General features: G+C 41.7%; 2 protein-coding genes across 11 annotated transcripts in view; both read left to right on the top strand.

Annotated features, from left to right (window-relative positions):
• PPFIA1 (PTPRF interacting protein alpha 1) overlaps positions 1–15,931 on the top strand; it is a 73,213-nt gene extending 57,282 nt beyond the window's left edge. For 7 of the 9 annotated variants that reach the window (XM_081163658.1, XM_081163664.1, XM_081163660.1 and 4 more), the window contains 3 exons: positions 3,165–3,330; positions 4,921–4,991; positions 6,272–7,675. In XM_081163658.1, coding sequence (XP_081019784.1) covers positions 3,165–3,330; positions 4,921–4,979 — 225 coding nt within the window. In that variant the 3' untranslated portion in view covers positions 4,980–4,991; positions 6,272–7,675. Of the gene's footprint in view, positions 1–3,164; positions 3,331–4,920; positions 4,992–6,271; positions 7,676–15,400; positions 15,485–15,857 lie in introns of those variants that run through there. The other 2 variants (XR_014000753.1, XM_081163661.1) reach the window with 2 other exon arrangements.
• The window catches only part of CTTN (cortactin), a 30,105-nt gene continuing 15,563 nt past the window's right edge, over positions 11,753–26,294 (top strand). For both annotated transcript variants that reach the window (XM_081165056.1, XM_081165055.1), the window contains exons 1-9: positions 11,753–11,870; positions 15,401–15,484; positions 15,858–15,931; positions 18,483–18,612; positions 21,676–21,786; positions 21,994–22,048; positions 23,414–23,524; positions 24,419–24,529; positions 25,720–25,830. In XM_081165056.1, the coding sequence (XP_081021182.1) occupies positions 15,401–15,484; positions 15,858–15,931; positions 18,483–18,612; positions 21,676–21,786; positions 21,994–22,048; positions 23,414–23,524; positions 24,419–24,529; positions 25,720–25,830 (787 nt within the window). In that variant the 5' untranslated portion in view covers positions 11,753–11,870. The remainder of the gene's footprint in view (positions 11,871–15,400; positions 15,485–15,857; positions 15,932–18,482; positions 18,613–21,675; positions 21,787–21,993; positions 22,049–23,413; positions 23,525–24,418; positions 24,530–25,719; positions 25,831–26,294) is intronic.

The raw sequence follows: 26,294 nt of genomic DNA, 5'->3' as shown, positions 1-26,294 counted from the left end.
TTAAGGATGGCACAGGCTGCATGCAGGGAGGAGGGGGGGGGACCCCTGTTAATCCTTGCACTAGTTAGTGCAGAACTGCCCGTACTGTATTGGCTGTGCTTCATTTTAACATAGGTTTGCTCTGTTCTATCTCACTAGAAGCAAGTAACTCTAGTCCTCTAACGAGGTTTCCCAGTAAGCTCCACAAACTCTGCAGTGCAGATTCTTGTGCAAACTGCACCACAAGTGAGAGAAAACAGTGTCTCTCTTCTAAGCTCTCCGCACATTCTGGAGGTCTCAGGAGAGACAGAATCTTGTTTCACTTGCAGGGAGGCTTGGGTAAGTTAAGGAACAGGAAGGACTCCAGCTGTTTTCTTATTGAAATTTCCGTGCAACTGACAAAAATCTCCACCTCTCATTGAAGCCATTTGTTCTCGCTGCATTTAGGAAGCTTGGGGGTGAAAGTGGAACTCCTTCTGACATGCATAGCAGTTTGAAAAAAGGGGGGAAGCAGGGAAATTCCTGTAGGTTCCTTTTTTCTTTTCATGCCACAGTGCAAGTGAGAGGAAATGCCTCTGCCAATGTCCTCTCTGCATGTGCCAGAAGATTTGGTTTGTGGAGGGAATTGAGGTTAATGAGGACAGATAGAAGTTTGGTAAGCCGTCAATATTTGTTGATCCCTATTTTAACATAGGAGATTTAAGACGTTTAAGTAGAGTTTTCCATCCTCTTGTTATAGCTCTGCATTTGCTGTACCATGTTGGGCAGTGATCATGGCATGTTTTGTTCTTTGGATAAGTGTCAGGCAACTGCGAGAAATAACTATGCCTCCTCTCTGTGTTGTCTTAGTGGGAATTGTCACCACACTTGCTGTGCTAAAGCATAGGGAGAAAGTGGATAGAGAGATGTTTTTCTGCCTCTCATAATACTAGAAAACTGGGTCATCCAGCAAAGACGAACATTGGAAGATTCGGGACAAACAAAACGAAGTACTTCTTCATACAGTGCACAGCTGAATTACGAAATTCACTGTGGAGTGAATATAAGTTGCTAGGAAGCACAAGTGGGAAAGAGGGCTGTTGAACTCAAGTTCTGCTTCTGGCCTTCCTTTAGGCATCTAGTTGACTGCTGTGAGAACAGGATGATGGACTAGATGGGCTTTTGACCTGATACAGCAGGTCTCTTACATTCTCAGGACATGTATGCCACTTCTACATATTCAAGGAATAAGCCCTTCAAGTATAAGAGTAGCTTGAGGAATTTATCTCAAATGTGTACTAGTGAATCTGTTTCCCACTGCAACCCTGGCTGTCTTCTGCTGTTTTCAGTCCAGTAGAGCTGGCCCAAGGTAGCACACTAACCAAAACACAAAAACGATCAGGTGTGAATAACTTTAGGATCATTTAGTTTAGGTGGCAAAGTGCCCACTTACCATGGGGAGTAATGGAGATGAGGTCAGGGCTTTTCTAGAACTGAGGCTTGATGATGGTTATGCAGCACTGGAAAGAACTGAGCAGTCATATAATCAAGTAAGCCTTGATTTTAAAAAAGCAGACTAAACATATAAGAGTGAACAGGGGCAAATGGAAAGGTCAAATTTTAAAAGTGTTGGTTCATGTTTGTTCAGTATCTCAACAGAACAGAGCACAATATACACCCTCCAACCCCTCTTGGAGATCTGTGGGTGCTGTGGTTGCATGGATGCTATCCCTGGCTTTCTTTATGAGACAGCTGAGTTTCTGTAAATTGTACTCCTTCTCAATGAGTTTAAATAGTTTCTTGATTTTATCTCAAAAAGGATGATTAACTATTGAAAGGCTTTTTAGAGGGAGAGCACAAGAGGGTGAAGAGGAGGAGTTGTGGGATGAATGGTACAGCTGTGCACTGTAGCTTTCTGCTTCTGAGAAGAGAGCTGGTCGGAGGGAAAGGCTTAAAAAAGGAGAAATATAACATCACCTTGTCTTTCCTTCCTTACATTCTGTTGGAAATGCCAAAGAAGGTGATGGTGATTCAGTGAGGTGCAGGACAGACCAGGAGGGCACTTGCAAACTGGGTGAGGGACAAGGGATACTCAGGGGAAAGGGGAGTGGTCAGTGGAAAAGGGAACTCAAATTCAAGGGAATTTCAGCATGCCAGAGCTGTTAAGGCTGAGTGGAAAGAGGCTTGATTGAACAAAAGGGTAGCCCTGCAAAGGGAATTTCCAGGCACACAAAAAGGAAAGCCAACTGTCTTGTTTGTAAGAAAAGGTGGTAAGCTTTTCATTGTTTTTTTGAAGTTCAGTTTACAATACTGCTTGGATAGCACTCTTTATTTCTCAGGGCTGTAGGTAGCCAATTAATAGGCAGTACAGTGATTGAATTAGAACCAGAGGAGAACTGTAGTCCTGGAGATCTCAAGCTATTTGAATCACTCTCTCGTCCACATCAGTGAGAATTTTGTGGGAAACTCGCAGCTTGATTTGTCTGTCCAGCTAAATTTTTGCTTAGTTTATTTTTTCAGACAAAGCAAAAAGGAAACTGTTCAAGGTACACAAAATGGCAACAGAATTGCCCTTCTCACAAAAGGCTGCAGAAATGTTTCTTTTCTGCATTAATTTGGAATTCAGCACTGAATATTTGTAATTAATGTAGTATCTTCTAAAATTGCTTATCATATTGCATAGTTTCAAATTCCTATTAGATGGGGGAAAGATGACTAAACTTCTTTCCTTCAAAATAAAAAAATTCCTTCCAGTAGCACCTTAAAGACCAACTAAGTTAGTTCTTGGTATGAGCTTTCGTGTGCATGCACACTTCTTCAGGATCTGAAGAAGTGTGCATGCACACGAAAGCTCATACCAAGAACTAACTTAGTTGGTCTTTAAGGTGCTACTGGAAGGAATTTTTTTTATTTTGACTATGGCAGACCAACACGGCTACCTATCTACTTCTTTCCTTCAGATACTGACAGCCATGGGAGTAGATAGTCTTTGAAAAGGATGCATGAATATTGGATTTTTAAACATCACCAATAAAACGAACAACGTGCAAAATATGTGGTTCCAAAGCATCTAAGAATCTAAACCAAAGCACAGTGTTCTGAGCCCTCTTGAATATTATGGTTGAGTTGTATATTAATCATATATTAAAGTGTATTGCCTTTCTTTTTTTCATGTTCAATCTTCGTTACACTTGTTAACTTGATAGGATGATGACAAAAGCTTTAGACGAGCACCTTCATGGAGGAAGAAGTTTAGACCAAAGGACATACGGGGTTTAGCAGCTGGATCAGCAGAGACTCTCCCTGCAAACTTCAGAGTTAACACCTCAATGTCTTCACCTTCTATGCAGCCAAAGAAGATGCAAATTGATGGTAATGTAGTGCTTATTTTTTTTAAGCATGATGATGATTTATGCCTGAGGTTGTAAGTGTAATCATCTGCTTTCTTTGTATGGGGAGTGGGGAGGACTTAACCCTGTGCATGACTTTCAGTAATGCTTTAATTTGTCAGTGAATGATGGCAGCATTAGTAATACTATTTCAGCATTAATAACTGTTGACTTTCTGTGAGATCTAATGAAGGAAACTTTAGGATTGTCTTCAAATGATTTAGAAATCTTTTTAAAAAACATTTATCTCTGTGTGGTAATGGAACACATCTGAATCTATTATCCATGTAGCACATAATGCAATATTGTTGCATGCAATCCACAAAGTATTATTGCTGTACATAATCCAGTTTCAGCTGAGCTTGTATGGTGTTCTGCTCCAGTCCTCTTGGTGGATAGGTATTATTCAGCAGCTGGAAGTGGTAGATTCTACCAGGTATGCAAGTCTTACCAGCCAGTAAACAACCTGATTCCTTAACAAAGGGTGGGGAGTCTCTGGCCCAGATGCGCTCTCTCAGTAAATGTCATTAGCCAAGACAGCCAAGGCAGTTTCAGTGAGGTGACCAGGGCTAAAGTCAGTTTGGAATGGATCCGAGTAATCAGCTTTCTCCAAGCATTCCTAAGGCTGGGCCACCATCACCTTCTCAAACACCTTGCTCCAAAACAGTATATTTGCCACTGGGCAATAGTTTTAATACTTCTGGGTCCAAGGAGGTCGTCTTAATGAAGGGACGCACAGCTGCCTCCCCCAGGGCAGATGGGACACCTGCTATAGTGCCATCTCTCATGTTTTATAGAATTGTAGAGTTGTAAGTTACCAAGAGAGTCATCTAGCTCAACTCTCTGCAATGCAGGAATCTTTCGCCCAATGTGGGGCTCGAACCCATAATCCTGAAATTCAGAGTCTGGTACTCTACTGTCTGCGCTGTCCCCTTTCATCTCTTCATTTTGGTTAGTTCTTTTATGAGCTATGGTAGTCAGGTATATGGAGAGGAACTGTGCCAGTATTGGCACAGGAGCATAAGGCTAGGAGTCACCTGACCTTAAACACCTAAGTGAGAAGCTGCCATGTGAATATAGCTAGTACGAGGCTTATAAATTCATGACCCCGGGCACCACATTGAATGCTGCTCTAGGGATAAAGCTGTTAAAGAACCTAGGAAGCTGTCTTACACCAATTCAGAGCGTTGGTCCATTAGTATTGCTTCCAATTCCTGAGGCCCTCTGCACACAAAGTGTGTCTTTTGCCATTGAGCTGTGACACCTTTTCCAAATTTGTGATTGGGGCGTGTGGTTGTTTTGACCTACTTAGGAGAATGGAAAGTATATGCTGGTGTAGTTTGGTGGGCTGCAGCCAATTTGACAATTAACGGTGGCCCTCAATATGTGCAAGGTTTTCCCATCCTTTTCATAAAGTGGCTTACAAATACAAAGTAGTGAATATGTAGCCAATTACTTTACATTCTGCGTAGCTAACATTTTGTAACTATGTTGTTACTGTAACTGCATTGATATGTGATTCTAATACTAACTGCATGCTGTGTTCTGCATGTCTTCCTGATTGTTGGAATAGGCAATGTATCAGCAACACAAAGATTGGATTCTGCTACAGTAAGGACTTATTCATGTTAAAGCCTTTTATTGGTAAGTAACAGTGATAGCCTCCTTGTGCTGCATTGATGTTTTTAAAGTTACAGTATACAAATATAGGAACACATTCTTGACATCTTTCTGGTTGCTGTCTGTGGCATGCTGAAGTCCACATGGATTCGGAAGATGTCCCCCAGAACCACAAACTGCTGTCCAGCCTCATGAATTTCGAAAGCAGTTTTGTGATTCAGCCAAGCAGCTGTAAAGAGGAAGCTGGTGTAATAGTCCACATACAGCCTCAATATATAATCCCCCTTTGAACAGCTGTCATACCTAGTCCCCAAACTACTTTTTAAACTTCCTAATTTAGACATAAGTTTGAGTTCTGTGGGGACACCTTTTGAAAGGCTCTGGGCGCAGGAGTCACACCCCCTTCTTTATTTCTTTCTGTATTTCTGTTGTCTTTGTGAAATGGGCAGTATATAAATATTTTAAATAAATCTACGTTAGATAAATGTAAAAAAATTAATATTTTCATGCGCTGATAACTGTACTTTCAGCACCAGGCTTTCTAGATTGAAAAGGGGGAACTTTTATGTAATGTGCAAATAACTTGTATTGGGGTTTGTAGTATTGTAAGTACAAATACATCTGTATACTTCAAAATTTTTATTCTGTTGTACTGGGTAAGTGAATGAACAAAAAGCCATGCAGGACGCTGCTCCTTACCCTTTAAAATTCTGTCCAACCCTTAAGGACTATAACCCTGCTTTAAGGAATAAAGGCTGCCTTCATGGGTGTTACCAAGGGAAGGCAGCCTGGCTACGCCCATGGCCAGATCAGCCTCTTCAAGTAAATGGTTTGGTTTTTGTTTAAAATATGTCTGCCTTAATTATATCTTTGGGGAAGACAGTGCATGGGAATACATAACATTTTATTGTATATAAGACTGATTTATAAAATATTCTTGTTCTTCGAAAGGAAGTGCTTTACAGCTGGTTGTGCAACTGGTGCAGTTGCACTCGTGGGGCTGAGAGGAGTAGCCCACTGGTGCTGTGACACTTCCGAGTAAAGTCATTCCATACAACTGATCAGCTTTTGGATGTAGAGGAAAAGGGAAGTCTGGGCAGAGTTTGGTTCCCCCCCTTCCTTTGCCTAACAGCCAGTTGGCACTGTGAAAGGCTTTCACTGCCTCCCTTGACTGAGGCTGTGAAAAGAGAATAAAACTGCATGTAGTCTCCCCTCTGTGCTTGTCATTCCTTGGATCAGAGAGATGGTGCATACATTTTCCTGACTTGACTTCTGCAACTAACTGAATCTTACTTTATTTTCAGTTTATCCCCACTATTTCTACAGATGACCTGAAACATTTTGAATCAAAGACCGTATTTTGGAAACAATTCAAATCTTTAATCTTGTTAATACTTGTTAAATCAACACTTTGAAATATTTTATTACAGAGTTTTTAATTAGATGAATTTGTGAGTACTATAGAGAAAGTATTTTAGACTTAAATGTTTCTTATATTTATGTAAGTGTATGTGAGTCTTATTACTTACCTTTGTATTCAGTCTATAAATCAAATTACTGCCGATTTGTTAATTTTAGTCTCTTCAACTGAATGTACTGTAATGCTTGTATGTATCTACCCCTATAAGCAATGTAGGGTTTTTGTAAATTATGCAGTTATTGTAATTATCAGTAATACGTTTTTAATAATAAACACAGGTGAAAAGGATTTTACTATCTTTGTAAAGGTATCCTGACTCAAGCAGTATATATATTTTGCCATTTGGAAAATGCTAGCTAGCTCTAAAATGTTAAATAAATCCCATTTTTTTCAGAGAAGCATATGTTTATTAATAAAGTGGGCATGGTACCTGCTTCTATTTCCGTTCATAACTCTACTTTTTCCACCTAGCATATGATTTTAATGTGGATTTATTTAAGTCTTCTGTTCAATATAACTTGCTTTAAATGAAATTCTAAAATGTGGGATTTATTTGAATACTATGAAATGTGTGTGAGACCTGGTGAGCTCATTTATAACTACTTTTTTGTGGCTATATTTGTACAGTCTATGTTCATTGACTGAGCATAAGCCATAAGCGGAAATATTTTCTCTTAACCGAGGATAGCTCCTAATAGTACTCAATAGGCAACGAAGTGCTCTCCTGTATTTTGATGTGAAACTGTTTTTCAGAAAAATACTGATGCAATTCTTCTAAGTGGACCAATCATGATGCGCAACTGTCTCATGACAAAAATGCTGATGGCCCATGAGGCTAAAGCGTGTAGTAGTGCAACTATTAAAAAGGCCTTATTTTTCTTATGCCATCTTTTGCATATATTTATAAACTTGTTTTAAATTCTGGACAAAAGATTAATTGTTAATAGCGTTAGCCATTTCAACCAATATAAGTAGAAAATGCATCATTCTTTTTTTAAATAGCATCTTAAGAGGCCAGCGAGGAATGAGTTCAGATTATGGTGCATTATTTATTATGCAATAATATATACAGCATGTCTTTTTCTGTTTTGGTTTTGGCTCTTTTTAATTGTACGACTGAAATCCATTGTTACTGTTTTGTTGTTTTTTTCTATTAATCTTTTATGTGTACTTCTGATTATGTAACAAAATATGTACAGACTAAGTACTTTTGAACTATTTTTATCACAGTATTATTTATTGCTTTCTTTCAATAAAGTACTGAAGCATTTTTTTCCACTGCCAACAATGGGGCTTGAAGTGTTTTGAAGTGAGATTTCAAGTAATTAATTGATGTGGATGAGATTTCTTGTGAAGCATCCAGTCATGTTCCCTTTTGCTGAAACCAGCTTTCCCCCAGCCCAGGTGCCCTCCAGATGATTTTGGAGCACAACTTCCAGAATTGGAGTACAACTTGGATGAGGCTGGTCTGAACTGAGGCAAGTCCCATTTCCTTCAAGACACTTAAGCTACCCGTGGTGTAGCACAATGTGATGATCTAGTAGCTTTGCACTACAACTCCCATTCTCCTATTGCCCATGCTGGCTGGGGACTGATGTGAATTACCCAGGACATCTGGAAAGCACCGCCTGTGCTGTGTCACAGTCTGTTTACGTTCCTAAAGTGTAGCCCTACATTAGATTGCGGCTTTGATGGTTAACTCCATTGGACTCCAGTGCAACTTCAGATTAAGCCTGCACCTCAGCTGTGTGCAGGAACCCTGCTGATGAAAATTTGTCTCAAAATGTGCCACATAAAACAAGCATTTCTAAAATGCTTCAGCAAGTGGGTTGCTTTTAAACCTTTTGAAGTTCACCCCACAGTTGAACTGATGAAACTGCTGTTGCCTTCTGCCATCCGCTTGTTTTCTAAATGGCTGCTTAGCCCTGTGACCAGGAGCTATTGTCATGTAATCTGGGGATTATCCCCCCCTTTTTTCATCTATGCTATTCTAGCACTTTAGTGTAGAAACAGATTAATATTTCTGGTAGCTATAGCAACTCTATGTTGAATGTGCTTTCCTCAATATTGAATGATAACAGGAACCAGCCTCGGTTCTCTCTGCAGTTATTTCAATGCAGATGAATCACACATTTCCCCTAGCTTTTCCTTTCTCAGTGGTTCACAACTTGCCGCTCGCATTTTGAGGTGCAAGCACAGAATCAAACAAAACAGCTGTTTGCTACCCTAGAGGCAAGGAGTTGCAGCTTCTTTTCCTTCCATACTTGCATCTAAAACCCTGGAAAGGAGGAAGATTAATGTTCCCAGCAGTTTCCCCTTTTAATTCTGTATCAGTATCTTAGACCTTGGGTAGTCAGTGTGGTGTCTGGGGCAAACTCCCTCAGTAAAAATGGGAGCAAGGTAATATGACCAGGTTGGAGGCACTTTAAAATTTAAAACACCTCCTGACAATAATTATTGAGAGGTAGGAGATTCTCTGTACATGGTAGTGTTTACTAATGCAGCAGCAAGGATTCTTTATATAAAGGAAAACCTAAGGCCACTTATCCCTCAACCAGTAGATCAAAGTATGAATGAGGCATGTTGGAAACAAGACTGGAATTTTATTTATACACATTCAGTGAGGGTTAAAGCTCAGTGATTACTCTGGGAAGGTACATTTTGTTTGTCAGATCACTTTACAGAAGTAATTAAGAACTTTACTTAAAGCTTTACTTTAAACCTGTTTCTAATTAAACTAATTGTTCCAAGAATGGTTATTTACTCAGCCAGTAAAACACTTTCAGACTCCTCCTAGAATCTTTTCCTTCCCTTCAGAGAAATAATCTGGGGTGCCCAGCCTAGCGAAACTCTGACCACCCAGCCAAGCCTTTAAAAGCCTAAAATCCATCTAAGCGCTATCTGACCATTTATGTCAGGTTCTCTTCTTTAACGCTCCACTCCCTTGTGATTGGTCAACACTCCCCCCCCCAGCCCTCATTGGCTTCTGAGTCTCCAGGAGCTTGACCCAAGGCCCAGTGTCCATAAGGGTCCTCCAGATAACTATTCCCATCATTCCTGACCATTGTCCATGTTGGCTAGGGCTGGTGAGAGCTGCTGTCCAACAGTATCTGGAGGGCATTACATTGCTTAGCCCTGACTTAGATCCGTATGAGCCTTTCCATCACTTGAGATCTGGCTGGCTCTTCTCCCCATGCCATAAGAAAAGTTTTCTGCTTCAGTTTTGTAGAATATTCTCTGCTGGAAACGGTGATGCTCTCCAGGCAGAAGTCCAGGGTCCTATTCAGCAGAATGATAGACACACAGAGAGAGCAGGGCTAGATTTGCACATTTTGAAGCAATGCGATGTAGCAAGCGACAGTGCTAATATTTGGAAATCTTGTTGAGGTCAGCCACAACAGTTTTAAGAGAAGTTTTTAGAAACTTGTTTTTTAGCATATAAGTCATGTTCCAAATTTCATTCAGCTATAAATTCCATAGATGGAATAAAGTTGCTTTTCTAGACTCTTCCTCACATTTTTACCACCATTTAACTGTATTGTGAGTCATTGCTCTTCTTTCCCAATGGTGTAACATCTCTCATTTACCCCAAAAAAGGTCTGTAGGAAATTGTATCCGAGAACATTTTTTTTAAGTTGCAGGTTTCCAAAGAGTAGAAAAGTGTTCCTTAACAGTTTCCAATACATACATACATACATACATGTTTTTAAGCAGTCGGTCTCTGCTCCGTGTCCCAAACATGAGTTTCCAACAGTCATCATTGCTATTATTTGGAGTTCAATAGACAACTTTTTAAGCTATAGAAATGTCATTTTTAAAGCATGGATCTCTGAAGTTTGGACTTACAGATGGTAAAAAGAGTGTTCTGTTTACCTATTTTTCCCATGCACATGCCTGGCAAAAGCAGCTAGAGGGCTTCCCTCTTCTACAGGAGCTTGGCTGGGGAGAAGGGAAACAACCTGAGGCAGAAAAGTGGAAGTGACCCGTTATTCCAGGTCAAAGACTGTTGCTTTCGTCCTCCCTCTGCTGAAGCCCTGGATCCCTCCAGCTCCTTTCTTCCTCATTTGTGATGGCCCTACACAAACGGTCATGTGAGGCTGTAATTTCGGGGGCAAAGTGCCATCAGTATGCTAGTGATACTCGGCTCTATTTCTCCACAACATCTCAATCCGGAGAGGCCGTGCAGGACCTGGACTGGTGCCCAGACACAGTGGTGGGTTGGATGAGGAAAAAGAAACTGAGCTTTGAATCCCAGTAAGATGGAGGCGCTGTGGGTGAATGGTTTCCTGTGTCTGAGAAATTGGCCAGTTGCCGTCCCTGGATGGGGTTGTGATTGGAGGCCTCAGTGGCTAGGAGTGGCTTCTGTTTGCTTTGACTGGTGCAATAACAGGATCGGGATAGCTTGTTGCACATTAATGCTCAGTGAGAGCCTCTCAGCATATCTTGCTCAGAGATCTGCAGTAGCTGCCGGTGTGTTACCAGGTCAAGATCAATGTGTTACTGTTAGTATATGGCTCTGAACAACTTGGGGCCAGTTTTCTTAAAGGGGGGCCGGGCTCACCTCATATGTGTCCAGTCGGCCACATCAGTCTGTGGGACTAGCGCTTTTACAAGTACAATACAGTGTTCATTCCACGCTTGCAAGAAGCCAACTTTTCAGTGTTGCAGCACCTACACTTTGGAATTCTCTGCTCATTGATATTAGGCGGGTGCCTCCTCCAAATGGTTTTTCCGTGCCTACTGAAAACTATTTTAGTTCCAGCAAGGCTACCCAGGCATGTAATCTTGATATGCAATTTTAATGCCTCATTTTAGTAAGTACAACTGTTTTAAAATTACAGATGTTATTTTAAAGCTTAATTTTTTATGTGACTTGTTTTTAATGATTTTTTTAAAAATTAATGTTTTAGGCTATCTGAGAGGTCTTTTGTTCTAGTGACGGCATGCAAATTTTGTTAAATAACCCCATGCCCATTTTAGCTGAGAGCCAACCCCACTGAAATCAGTGAGACGTGGTTTACTTTTGGATCGACGTTGTGACCCAATTGCTAACCCACCGGCCGACTTGAACGCCTGGGTTCCCCCACTCCCACCCTCTGAATGGCAAAAGCCATTGCACGCTTTGGTAAGAAACGATGCTCCCATCGGGACCCGAGCAAGCGCGTTAGAAAGAGGCGGCGCAGAGAGAGGGTCCGGGAGCTTTGGCATAGGAGATGCGAGGGGGGCTTCCAATATAGGCGACCCCCGTTTCCGCGGACTTGCTGCAAAGCCCGCCCGGAGCCGAGTGCCAACCACCACCGGCAGCTCGCTTTAGTCCTCTCCCACCTGATGACGCGCTGTGATGAAAAACAGGAAACGGGATCTTGGGAGAGGCGGAAATTGCAGCACCAGCCGAGTTAGGAAGCCCCAGCAGGGGAAAGCGAGGAGACGCTGCATCGGGAGAGGAAGGCGCCTGGGCAGCCAGGAAGTGGGCTGGGAACAAAGTAAGTGGCAGGAGCCCGGCCAGGTGCTCCCTCGCGCCGCTCGCCTTTTGCGCCAGCCACGGGGAGGCTCCTCGGCGCAGCAAGATCCGCAAGCCGGGAGGGTCCCTGCCGCCCGCGATCCGCTTGCTCGTAGCGGGACTCGGCTCTTGGCTGGAGCGGGGAGGTGCAGCTGGGCGTGGGGGCTTTAAAAAATAAAATAAAAAATCAAGTGGGCGGGTGGGGGTGCCTTGGCTCTGATTTCTGCGCCACGCGCAGCATGGCCATCCCGGGGATCTAACTAGGGCATCGGCGCTGCAAGGTGGGGCCCGTACCTGGAGCAGCCCAGATTGAGATTTGTGAGGGGAGGAGGAAGGAGAAGAGTCGTATAGGGAGGGAGGAAGTGGGGGCTGGGGTGCCACTTGGCATCTCCGTGGCTGGCTGGGTGGGCTGCCTCGCTTTGATCGCCCTTTGTTCTTCGGTGGCGAGGAGGCAGCTGATCGAAGGGGGCTGAGCCGCTCTTGCTTCCTTGTCTGGGACGCTCATTCCCGAAGGGAGGGGAGCGCCTTCCCGGCTCGCTCTTCCGCTCGCCGGGCGTGCCCGCGCTCCGTGCCTGCTCAAGGGGGCAGCATCGTGCTGGAGAGAGGACTGCCCGCCCCCCTGGGCAGTTGGCATTTTCCTGGGCACATGGATTGCAATTCAGGCTAGTGGATGTGGATGCGAAAACTGGATGGGCTTGTCTGGAGTAGGAGAATATCATTGTGTGTTGTGTTGGATCTCAGGGGAAGGAAGTTATTTGACAGCTTCATCTTGGGGGTGCTGCTCCCCGCAAACTTAAAGCTGGTAAGAACTCTGGCAGGGTGAACATCAAAATAACCCGTAAGTGTCTCTAGGATATGAAGCTGTCAGGTCCGCCCAGCAATGGTCCATCTAGCTCAGCATGTCTACATGCCTCCCAAGGTTTCTCCAAGGCTACCTGGAGATGCTGGGGATGGAACTGGAGACCTGAGTGCAAAATAGGCACTCTGCCACCACGCTAATAGCCCTTCTCTTTGTCCTGTGATTGAACCCCACCCCCACCCACTTCTCAGCCATTAATGCAATAGGGAGATGCGCAATGATTTTCCTGGAGCATTGAGGGGATGCTTACTTGCGCTTGTTAAATACATTTCCATGTTTATAATTACCGAAAGGCCACGGCACGTGAGCCAGTAGTTTATGGAGGCAGCAGGTCATGAGCGCTGCCGCAGATCATGTGTCTGAAAACTACTGCCTAGCTGCATGTTATGTTCATCCTACAGATGTTGATGTGTGCCGGGCCTACCCTTGTTATCCTGGTGAGACAGTGTGCTTTCGGAATCCAGATAAGAGCACTGTTCAGCTGGATGCAGATACTGTCCTTTGGAAATGGCTTGTAATTCTGTGGTAATTCATTGCCTGTGATTCAGTCAGTCACACAAAATGTTACTCATGGTGCAGACAGAAGTTGGACTTACTCATTCTTTCATTCTGAAGTCCACATACCACTGGACTATCCACTGTTTCAATGAAGAGTGCTGATTGAAGCTGTTTATTTCTGTTGTGGTCATTGCTTTGCCTTTTCAGCTTTGCATCTAATTGTCTATGTCCCACTCTGTTTTATTTCCTACCTCATTGGACTTCCTAGAGCAGGGCTGGCAAGCCTGTCCCCACCCCCAAATGTTCCTGGGCTACAGTTTCTATCAACCTGACCATTGGTCATGCTGGCTGGGGTTGGAGAGAGTTGGGAGCCCAACATTCGTTTGACCATAGATTCACTCATTCCTCTTTTTCTAATCGACGTGAGAAGTTGGGTCCAGACAAAATGTTATCTGATGGCCAAACCATGGTTTAGTGATCAAGAGTGTATTTATATTTTACCTAACACTAGTTGGTGGCAAACCGTTTTCCTGATATTCAACTAGTGATATGAAAAGCTTCATTTGTTCAGTATTTGCATGCCATACTGTTTTTAAAGGCACAGAGAAGCCTGTAGTCCTAAAATTAATAGATGCTGGATGTATCTGACTTTCTGACCCAAATGGCACTTACAGTATATGTAGTATACCTGCAGAAATGTGCACAAGTCAAGAATACCCATGAAAGGGAAATTACTGACAACGGTTAATTTAAGGTATTATTTTGAGGCCTGCTCTTTGCTCACTTAGGGAGGATATGTACACAAATGCAGTAACCTTATATTCTATAGCACAGACCTATAGGATGGGTAGATAATGTGAAAAAATTCCTCTGAGGCAATTGGGGTTGACTTGCTATACCACTTTTTAGTTTCCTGCTGTATAAAATACACTCTGCATGCCACCCTCCTCTCTTGACTACAGTCTGGATAAATTATTTTAATGTTTTATTATGTTTTGATATGTTGGAATCCACCCAGGGTGGCTTGGGGAACCCAGTCAGATGTGTGGGGTACAAATATAATAATAATACAGTAATAATATTCTTCTCTGGTTGCTGTAGAACAAAGTAGCCAGCGTGTCTGATTGTCTGAGTTCTCTATTCCCCACCCCCTTACCCCTTTTCCAGAAATTGTGTGAGTCAATGACTCATGGATAACGTTTCTCTCCAGCCTGGTTTGAAAGAAATTGGCCAGAACAGCAAATTGCATAGGAAATTTAAAGCCACTGAGCTGCTAACCATGTTCAGTGGAAAACTAGAAAGGTTAGAGCTGGAAAGGAAAACTCAATATCTCTTGCGTCTGCAAAAGAAGAGAGGCTGAGATGTTGTCTGTTGTGCAGTACCTCTGATCCTCTCTGAATGTTGATGACTGTATGTAATCCCAAGCACGCTTACTCTAAAGTGAGCTGGCTGAATTCAGTGTGACTTACAGAGCATTGCAGCCTTATTTTTGGTCTGGTATGTTTTGTGGGGAGAGGATTTGAGCTATATGGAACTGGGTGGTCTTCAAACTGCCTGTGTGGGGAGGCAATAAATTGCTTCAGATTGTCCACATGTCTTTAATTAATGCCCATGGCCATTTTTATCCCAGTTGAAACTCATTTATAGAAAGAGAAGCTACCTTTAAAATCTACCTATTTCCATAATTGCAATAAATAATAGTAGAAGCAAAAACTACCTTATATTGCTGTAAGTGTGCAGAGGTGAGCTGGCTAAACAGTTCAGCTTGTGTCATGCCTTCTCTGAACTGGCCTCCCTTTCTGTGGCTGGTTCACAATGTATTTCAGATGAATGAATGAACCAAACATATGCATGTTGACTCTTACCGGAATGAATTTCCTCCTTTTCCTTTGAAATGGCGCCAGTAACTATTCCTAGCTGTGGAATAATGGCAAGAGTATTCAGCTTGCAACAATGTGGGGTTAGCTAAATGTACACCCATTAGAATTGCAGTTGTTGGCAGTATCTAACCATAGCAAAGTCATCAACCAACCTTTCATTGGGTGGAATCTATATAGTTTTCCTTGCAATAATAATGTGATTCTTGCAGAACTATTTTGTACTGCAAGCATGAAACCTTTTTTATTCTAATGTCACTGTTTCTTCTGAAATTTCAGATGTGGAAAGCGAGTGCAGGCCACACTATCAGTGTCAGCCAAGATGATGGTGCTGATGACTGGGAAACGGATCCTGACTTTGTGGTATGGTTAGAAACTTTCTCTAAATGCTAGCCATGCTAGTTAGAATCAGAGCAAAGCAAGTAATTTAGGGCTTGCTAAGTCAAAGTCTGAGAGTCATCGGGAGGGACATGCTTATGTTTGTACGCAACAAATAAATGAATTTAACTGGGTTTTTTAGTAGCTGGATGTTTATCCTGCTGAAGGACTTGTTGGAAGAGGGCAGGATATGAAATTGAAATTAGCCAAAATGACCAGTGACAGATGGGAAGAGGCAGGGAGGATGCAATTGTAGGATTTGCTTTCATTACAGACCTTAAAGTCTCTTTCACCTCTGAACGCTCTGGTTCAATTGTAATTGCTGCTTAACCTGTTTCTCTTTCCTGTGTACTTTCAGAATGATGTGAGTGAAAAAGAGCAGCGCTGGGGTGCTAAAACTGTGCAGGGATCTGGTCACCAAGAACACATCAAGTAAGCCACTTCTTTCATGGTCTTAAAACTGTGATTCTGGTGATAGTTTTGGCACGTTATTCCTTATCTAGAGCAGAGGTGGGGAACCTTAGGCCCTGGGAACCAAATATGGCCATTGAGCCCTCTCCATCTGGCCCTTGGGACTCTTCCCAGCCACATCCGTTCTTCCTCAAGTGTTTTTGCCTGGCTAGAATGTGAATACTGAGCATGTCTCTTGCAGGGTGGAGTGTATGCATATATAGAAACTAGCCTACTGTGCAAAGCTAAAATGCATATCTGTTGCTCCTCTCAGTTTTGCCTCTGGCCCCACCCACCACAAATATTGCCCTGAAGGGAATGCGGTCCTCAGCCTGAAAAGAGCCTTGCTCTGGAAAAACAGCAAACAGGCTGTGCGCACGTAATGGGCCTCATCTTTTAACCCAGGGCTCTTAACCAAAGTTTGAAGCTGATCAAGAATCCTTGGCTAAACATGTAGTTAACATTAGATGCTGATAATATCGGTGTCGAAATGCCCTTTAACTTTGGGTAAGGAGTTTGCTTTAGGGAGAGACTGTGGGGGTATGAGCATGTTATCAGACAGCTCACTCTTAATCTCTTAATTGTGGTTTAGATATTAATTGCATGGCATGCTCACCAGCCCACTGCTGTCACTGTGAGGGCTCATATGTTTTTATATGTTCTAAAGGGAAGTGAAAAACTGCTTCCAGCTACCACCTTCATTGCTACATACAATGTCTCAGAAATAGAAGGGCAAAATTTCAGATCTTCTGCCCTAAGTCCTGTGCATTGCAGCCATTCTTATTTCTCTGGTGAGAGTTCAACTTCAGCTGGGCCTGCGGCTGGCGAAAAACATAGCCGTATGTAACTTATCTGAATGGTAACCTAATGATCAGTTTTGAAAGGTAGATAGTGTTGCTGTAATGAAATCTGAAGGTTATGAAGACATCAGTACAATCGTACCTTGGAAGTCGAACGGAATCCGTTCTGGAAGTCCGTTCGACTTCCAAAATGTTTGGAAACCAAAGCGTGGCTTCTAATTGGCTGCAGAAAGCTCCTGCAGCCAATCGGAAGCCATGGAAGCCCCGTTTGGATGTTCAGCTTTCAAAAATAGTTTCCAAACCGGCACATTCATTTCCATGTTTGCGGTGTTCAGGAGCCAAAATGTTCGAGAACTAAGTTGTTCGAAAACCAAGGTACGACTGTAATGGCCTTCTGCTCTAAATATTGAAAACAAATGTTTCTTGAGCATGTGACACAGTTGAGGAACCAGTTTTCCTACTCAGCTCTGGTCATTTGGTCCGTGGTATGCTTCAAAACATAGTTTGGAAATTTTTGCGACAATTGCCTGTTCCTAAAGGCATGTTAGAAACATGGTGAGCCATAATAGCAGCATAGCTTCTGGTATTGTACTCTGATGCTTGAAGTAGCTCCATCTCTGGAATAGTACAAGAATGCAGATTGTGCTGTCGGGTAAGGTGGCAGGGCTGACAGCACCTGCATGTTTATTGTTAGGAGGAACAGCTTCGGATGAACGGCCCTTTTCTGAACAATGTCATGGGCTGTAAACAGGGTACACAGGGCAGTAGAAAATGGTGGCCCTTTGCATTACAGGTGACTGGGGCCATATCTGGAGTACTGTGCTTAATTTTTAGTCACCCATGGTGAAGAAGGATGAATTTAAGGTGGAAAAAAATATGCAAAAAGGAGCTACCAAGAAGGTAGCAATAAAACAGGGACAGTTAATTTAATTTTTTCCATAAGTAAATTTTTATTAGTTTTCAAATATTCCCCCAATAATAGCCAAATTATAACAATATCAATTTGCGGGACAGGTAGTTTAAAGGCAGCTCCACACAGTGTGGAGATATAGATAGATACATATACAGATAGATACAGATATAAATGATACGATGGGTATAGCCTGTGACTTCTTGCACTTCGGTCAGCACAAGAAATCCTATTTTTGCCCTGCAAAATCTTGGATGATTGAAGAACTATCTGAACAGGATGGTGAAAGCACTGAAATATTTTGCATTTTGGATGTGTAATGCACTGCAGTATTAGCATTTGAATTTTCTTACTGCAGACTTCTCAGGCAGCATTCAGTTAATGAGTCCCATCAGCAGAAGCTGACTTCTGTTTGCACAACAGGGCTGTCCCCCCCTGCCCCCTGTGTGCTCCCCAAAATTGGTGGGCTCTGGGCGGGTTGGGTGAACCTCAAGAACAGCGCATGGAGGAAGGAGAGGAGGGATTGCTTTGTTTGGCAAGCTGAAAGCTTAGCATGACATTGAACTCCTCCCCTAGGTTTCTTCCTCTCTTTAAAGCAGCAAGGTATGTGTGTGCAGAGGGGTGGGAATAACGTAGAAGGATTCTGAAACGGGTATGCAAATAGTTGTTTTTATTTAATTATGGGAGTTGATGTAGTTTCTTTCTCTTCCTAAAGATAATTAAAAATGTTAAGGGCAAAAATGGCACAGGAGAAAAGAGCTAGATCAAAGTGGCATCTTTTACTGCAATTTCTCTTGTTTTTAATTGGTTTTGTCTCAAAAAGCATTCATAAGCTGAGGGAGAATGTATCCCAAGAGCATCAGACTCTCAAGGAGAAGGAACTTCAAACAGGACCAAAAGCTTCCCATGGCTATGGAGGAAAATTTGGTGTGGAACAAGACCGCATGGACAAAGTAAGTGCAGAAGATTTTGCACGGCTGATGTGCTGTGTACAGGCATGATTTGCCAAACAGGGGCCTCGTCAGGCTTTCTTGGACCCTGCCTCATGCTCACATGTCCTGTCCCTCTTTCTGCTTCTGGGTGTCTGTTGTTGCATTCCTTTGACAGGGATCTTGGGATAGTGGAAAAGTTGGTCTGACTTGACTTGGCAATCCGTCCAGCTCTCAGTTTTGCTTTCTAATTGCAGGGAAGTGAAAGTACCTTGTGTCATGTGCTGCTCCTGGGAAGGTGCTTAATATTTCCAGTACGCTTTCTAAATTGAGGAAATGTCTACCTCACATACATAATTGATATTCATGCTGACTTCCCTTCCATTCGTGAATCAAGCCTTTGACATCTTCTCCCTCTCTCTACAGACCCTCACTATCACTGCCCAATAACAGAGTTCTCAGGACATCCCGCAACAAGAAATAAAACAAATTCAATAACAAAACACTTAAGAGTATAAAGACAGTGGTGGTGGGGAAGTCATATTAAGAACATGAAGCTAAATTGAATTAAAAATAAATAAAAATAAAACCTCCTGCCTGGTGCTGAAATGACAGAAGGGTAATACTGCTGATAGACTTGAAAGCAGCTGAGAGGTTTAGGAGAACCCACAGGATTGAAACCCTCATAACTGCCTTCTGGGAAAGGTGATCTCAGAGGGCAAACCAAGACCATTTCTGTGCTCAAATGGGCTAGAATGACAACTGAAATTGATTGAGAATGCTGAGGTTTATTGGCTTAAAAAGAAAAAAAGTTGTTATTGATTGAGGCATAGAGGTAGTAGGAGTCTAAAATAAGAATTGCATAAAGCCATTGGCCAAATTTGCTAAGAGACATGTTGCCTCCGTGCTTGATGAGTCAGTGTGGTGCAAGTGGAATATACACACTATAATACTCTAGGCCTGCATTGTGGCATACAGTAAATGGCCTCTGATCCTTACAGTTCATGAAGGAGAATTGTGGTTAGTAAATCTGAGTGTGGGTTGCAGCAACCACAAGCTCTTACCTCAACAGACAGATGATGAAGAGGAAAATCCCCAAGTATCTTAATTCTGAACACAGGATATGAGGAACTAGCTCTTGGGTCAAGTTGAAACCACCTCAGCTAATGAAAGAGGCTATGATTTTACTAGAACTCTCTCTTTCTCTTTAAATCTGCAGGTTGACTTATGCAAACCTGGTACAATCATTTAATTGCTTATCCCACAGTCCCAATAGATTTTGTTTCTGGTCATTGCAGTTTGGAATAGAAGCCTGTTGTACATCCTCCCATGCTGAAAACTCTGTTATTATTTTATTTTGAAACTCAGAAATGGCAAACTGCGCGCTAGAAAAGCTCCTGTTTGATAAGGCACATGCTTAGCATCTCTCTCCTGCTCTGCAGGAAGACAAATGTGGAGACCAAATGTGGAGGAAGTTGTTAATGCTTGATAGAGACTTTGGGAAAGGAAGAGAGTGTCTGGTGGCTTCCTGTAGGATAGCAACACAACACAACATAACATAGTGCACACTGAAGGCACAGTTTTAGCTGATTTCTCTTGCAGTTGGAAGATTCTTTCTGGTAAAATAGCTACCAGAACTGCTGACGCAGTAATGGCAGCCTTTATTTTATTTATACTTTATATTTGTAACTATATTTAATATACTGATGACTTGTATAGAAAAAGTAGTGTAAAGCACATATACCGTCACGGTAAGCATCAAAGAACAGAAACTGTCATAAGAATCTGGCCGATCACATAAAACTTATCCAGCTGAAACAACCTATTGGCATAAGTAAGTCTTTGAAAGACATCTAAAAAATAAGAAGCAGAGATGCTTGGTGGAATTCCATCAGGAGGGCATTCCACACTGATGGGGTAGCCACACTAAATGCTTGATTTCTCACAGATACCAAGTGGGCCTCATTCACACATCGATAGTTCCAAATGAAGTTTGTAGTGGTTAAGGGCTACCCCTTTCCTGTGGCCTTCTTGCATCTCTAGACCATAATACTCCTAGTGCATTGGCTCCCTCCCCCTTTGCTATTTACAATTGAGTCTGCATATATTTTGGTAAATGGAAGTATTGACTCCTTATAAGCTGAGGTAATGGAGTTTCTCTCCCCCCCCCCCCGCACCGTTCACTTTTAATTTGTATACCGCCTTTCTATATTGCTGTACACAAGGCAATTTACCAAGCTGAAGAAACAACAAAATATGCAACAAAGATCACACATCCTATAACAGTCCAGTCTATGAAATGACCAAATACCTCCCTGTACATTTTGAACTTGAAATTTAAATCTTACTTGGAAAAGTAAAAATAACAAGAAGGCTGGATTTTTAAAATGTTCACATCCTATCAGCTGAAGAGATTGTGTTCATATATATCTTGGATGGAGACCTCCAGGCCACAAGCCAGACTTGGCCCACCAGCTTCCTGCATCTGGAGGCTGTTTCTCTGAAACCCAGCCCACCTGATGTCATATGTGATGTCAGGTGTGAAGCAGGTAGAGATGAAGCTGCACAAAGCAGGATTGAACCACCAACTGCATCAACTGATCCACAGGGAGTTCAGTCCCATCTAGTTCAGTATGACAACAGATGACTGACAAGTAGCTGGTCCCATCCACCTGTCAGAGTTGGCCTTCTGGCATGGGGGAGATAAAGATCTGGCCAAAAAGGTCCCCCACCCTCCAATATACATGGAGCCAAGACTGCAATCTTTGCTTGTCTTGTACAATTTAAGTAGAAAAGGCAACCAAGGTTGAACCTTTACGTGTTTTCTTAGAAATACAGAGCAGCCGTGGTTTAACTTGTTTTAATAATCTTAAAAGTGCTCTTAATTGTTCATTGACACCCTTAGCTTTCTGATGTCATTTCTATAGTTTCTTTGGGGCTTATGCAAACTTCAGGTTCCACAGGGAGGACCCAGTAACCATAGTGCTTTTTCAATTTTGTGTTGAATGAATAGGTTTTTCCTTCCTCTAGGTGGAAGTTAATTGGTTCATATGTTTATATTAAATGTGTCTTTTCTTGTTCTTCCAGTCAGCTGTTGGTCATGAATATCAGTCTAAGCTTTCTCAGCACTGTTCCCAGGTGGACTCGGTGAAAGGTTTTGGTGGGAAGTTTGGTGTGCAAGTCGATAGGGTTGACCAGGTAAACGACTTCCTGTATTTCTAGAAATGTGTTTGATAGCTGCCTCCTACATTTTTATAGTGTAGGTGTTGATGTGGCTGTATTAAGATGGTTCACATGTAAGTGTCATTTATTAATAACACTTAGGGTTGTTTCTTCATTTAGAATACTCTTGTAATACTTTTTATTTTTATTCAAATAATTTTCTTTTTTTATTTATTTCTGCAGTCCGCTGTAGGATTTGAATACCAGGGGAAAACCGAGAAACATGCTTCTCAGAAAGGTAAAGCATTCTGAGGAGTTTGTGTAGAATTCGTCTTCTCTTCTTCACAACAAATTCTGCTGCAGAATTCTATTCCAGTATTTCTTTCATGAAGGCTTATGGAACAGGAATGTTAAGCCTGTCATTCCATGTCACTGTTGGCAAATGACACAGATAGAAGAATTGACCTTTTAAATAAAGTGTTTTGGCAAATCCTTTCCTTTTTTTAGGGTTGGTAAAAAAAAGAAAGATGGAACCCTTTAAACAAGAGGATCTTTTGTTACAAGAGACTTTCTACAGAACCTAAGTATTGAGTCTATTCCTAACTGAATAGCCACTCAGATGGAAGCCCTATTAGGGCATTTATTTCCTTCACACATCAAAATCATGTGAGGAGCATGGCGGTACACTGCCTAGGCCTTACCCCTAACATATCACAGTTCTCCTGCACAGTACCCTTCATGAGGGGTGAATTTCTGCAACAGGAGTCGTCCTGCACAATTAAGAACCCTGAATAATCCTAATTTTTTGTGCTTGATATATAACTTGTCAGAGAAGACTCATGGGTTTTGTTCACCCCTGACTTGTTGGAAGAACTTTTATTCTAACAAACTACTGGATATCTCCCCTTCAAGGCCAGGACAACCCACATTGCCATGAAACCTGTAGAAGTTACATTTATTAATGTTGGGAGATTCAGGACTGGCAAAATAAAGTACTACCTCACATAGCACAGAGCTGAAGTATGGAATTCACTGTCACAGTAGATAGTGATGGCCATCATCTTGAATGGCTTTAAAAGAGGATTAGGCAAGTGAATGGAGGATCAGACTGCCAGTGTCTCCTAGCCCCAAATACTATGTTCTACCTCTAGTATGCCTCCGAATAGCAGTTTGGGGAATTACAAGTTGGGAGAACACGATTCCATTCAAATCTTGCTTGCAGGCTTCCCATAGATATCTGGTTTGCCACTGTGAGAACAAAATGCTGGAGTAGATGGTCTTTTGGCCTGATCCAGAAGGGACATTACCACCTTTAAAATTTCTAAGCTTAAAGACTAGTGGCAAAACCTGGAGGAAGCATGAAACCAGTTTTTCATTTGTGGACACATGCCAACTATCCAGACAGGTCCTACGTGGGCCAGGAAAAAGCCAGGAAAGAAATCAGATATCAACTTATCTTCCTTCAGTAAAGTTACTGTAACTGACTATTACATAAATGCCAAATATTTACTCTTTAACATGCTTCAAACCACTCTTTTCATAGTTATAAGGGTGGCAGGGAGGTAATTATTGAAGGAGGTGCCACTAATCAGCATCATCTTCAGAATTGTTCAACCGGCATCCATGCAGTTTCTGAAATTATTTCAATGTTCTTGTTTCTCAGACTACTCAAGTGGATTTGGCGGGAAATATGGAGTACAGGCTGACAGGGTAGACAAGAGCGCATTGGGATTTGACTACCAAGGGAAAACAGAGAAGCATGAATCGCAGAAAGGTTTGTTGCTTGCATTATATTCTGTGCATTTTTTTAAATTTCAGGAGCTTGTGCTATGATGGTAAATTTGTAAAATCTCCCCCCCCCCTTTAAAAAATAGGGCAGAGACTCGTTTTTATAGCATCACCTTCCTTTTGTGTTTGAAAATTCTCGCGGTTTAGCTAACACAAGAGTCCTCTTCAATCCAGAGTTGTCATTAGAGGAGGCAAGAAGCTTATCTATGATGGAAAATCTTAATACCTGCAGATTCTAAATTCTGAGTTCCGGCTGCAGTGGTGAAAACCCCCCAAAAAGTGTCTCTTTTCAAAAGCTTGGTAATGGGTTTCCAAAAAAACCAACAAACCCTTATTTGCCTGTTTGTGGAAAATGACCTCTTATTCCCAGTTCTCTGGGATGGGGGGTGGGGGTGGGTGTTTGCCAGGGATAAGAGGTAGTTAGGCTTTTGTTTGCATATTTTTGTTTTTGCTGCTGCTGCTCCTTTCTGCAAAACCATGAGCAGAATTATGCACTTTTATTCTGTGTGGAAGAAACCAGTCTCTTTCTGTTTCTGTTCAGTTTTTGCAGGAGGCAGCGAGAAGCTACTGCAAGCATTTGTTCTCCAAAAGGTCGTTTCTCAGGGAACAAAAAGCCACTTCTCTTTTCCTTCTCCATTTTTTATTGAAAAATACGGATGAACTCGATGTCTTGTGATGTGAAAGTGTCCTCTGTGGTGGTTGGGTAGTGATGGCTCTTTCACACATGCAAGTCAGCACTTGAATGCTCAGTTGGAGTGATGAGCAGGAGAATGTGTGAACTGACCACTGCTAGCCAAATAGCTATCAATAGAAAGAATTTAATGTCTTAGTTTGTACTGCTATGATGATTTTTTTTTATTTTTTTCTATTCCATCTCCAGATTATTCCAAAGGTTTTGGTGGTAAATATGGTGTGGACAAGGAGAAAGTGGACAAAAGTGCTGTTGGCTTTGAATACCAGGGCAAAACTGAAAAACATGAATCACAGAAAGGTTTTTATTTTAAATTTTATTCCATGAAATTGTTTTGGGTTGGCCTTCTTTAAGTCTGAGCCTTTTAGTATACTTCAGTATCCCTGCATAAACGGAAGCCTTCAACTTTTAGAAGTAAAAAAATCCTTTTCTCTTTCTCTTTATTCTATCTTTTTGTTTTGTTTATTTTGTTACTTTTATATCCTTCTTTTCCTTAGAATCAAATAAAAAAAAATCCCACAGCAGCTGACACCTATGAAATAAATAAACTTAAAGTTGATTACTTAAGGAAGGCCTGTGTGAGAATACACAGTTGTATTAAAGTTCTGAACTAACTTCACAGCACACAAGTTCCTTCATAAGGACTGGGTTGTGTTTATGGATGTTACGGATTTTGATTTGTTTGCTTTACTGTAAACCATCCTGTGGCTTGTGCAAACGGTGGTATATCAATCATTTCAATAAATCATCTAAATAATCTTATTTGTACAAGTATTTATAAATGTTTATAAATACAATACCTCTGTAATATATAGATATATACAATTTAGAAGTGTAACAACCATTAAAAGCAGTATAGAACAATCATTAACATGACTAGCTACCTATGATTATTTGTTTATTTATTAAATTTATATATTGCCCTTCATCCGTAGGTCTCAAGGTGGTTCATAACTTTAAAATATTTAAAAAACCCCACAAATATATCCTGTGAATACCTCGGCTCAGGCAGTTTATTGCATCCAGCAGGAAATCTGGATGATAGAACTAGTAACTGCTGATGTGGCAAAACACTACTAGTTTTTGTTTGTTTATTGTTTGGTATAAACAGCTGCCTCTTAAGTTTGCACCTCATAAGATTAGCAGCATTCCTTCTTGTGCATTTCTGTAAATTGGACTATAGTGAATATTTGCTGAGTTCTATACAGTAGCATTCTCAAGGCACTGTGGAACCAAGTAGCAGAGTAGAAATTGCAAAATAAATGTCCTAAACATGTAGTTTAATTCATCTCAGTTCACTGAGTCCTTATGACTGCAACTTTGTGTACTAATATTTTCTCACCATTTTAAAAAAATCCTACTTGTACATTGAGTTGGCAAGGGAACGAAGACCTCTAGCTACTCTCTCTTAAATATATAAATTCACTTTAAACCTCCTCCAGGACAAAAACATGATCTCGGTAACACCTTGTGTTATTTTATCTATCTAGATTATACAAAAGGTTTTGGTGGAAAGTTTGGGGTGCAGACGGACAGACAGGACAAATGTGCCCTTGGCTGGGATCACCAGGAAAAAGTACAACTGCACGAATCTCAGAAAGGTATATACATATTTCTTGGCTGTACATATAAAGGGGTACAATGATTACCATCCTGTATACTGTACTGTATATTATACTGTTGTCGTGTTCATATAGAAGGAAGGTATATGCATCACATGATCTCTAGCAGAGGTCACCAAAGTGGTGACCTCCAGATTTTAAACTAAGGCATCCCTAACCATTGGCTGAGGCTGATGGAACTGGGAAACTTGTGAAAATATTCTTCAGAGTTTTCAGACTCAAACTACATGTTCAAAAATATTACATGGGCTTGCAGCATTTCACTTGTATATTGTGAGGTGGAAAGGGAAATAGTAGTATGCCTGAATGCTTTCCCTTGTGAAAAATGTGTTCTGCTTTTGAAAAGATGGGTATATCAGAGAAAGTTTTAGCACATTCTTCTCCTTGGTGTGATTGCTGTGTGTATGCAGGGGATTTTTGGCATGGGCTTTCAAACGTGTGGC

Source organism: Podarcis bocagei (assembly GCF_964188305.1).
Source record: "Podarcis bocagei genome assembly, chromosome: 1".
NCBI classification, from domain to species: domain Eukaryota; kingdom Metazoa; phylum Chordata; class Lepidosauria; order Squamata; family Lacertidae; genus Podarcis; species Podarcis bocagei.
The sequence above is the reverse complement of the archived record's forward strand: the minus strand, read 5'-3'. Positions and strand labels throughout refer to the sequence as shown.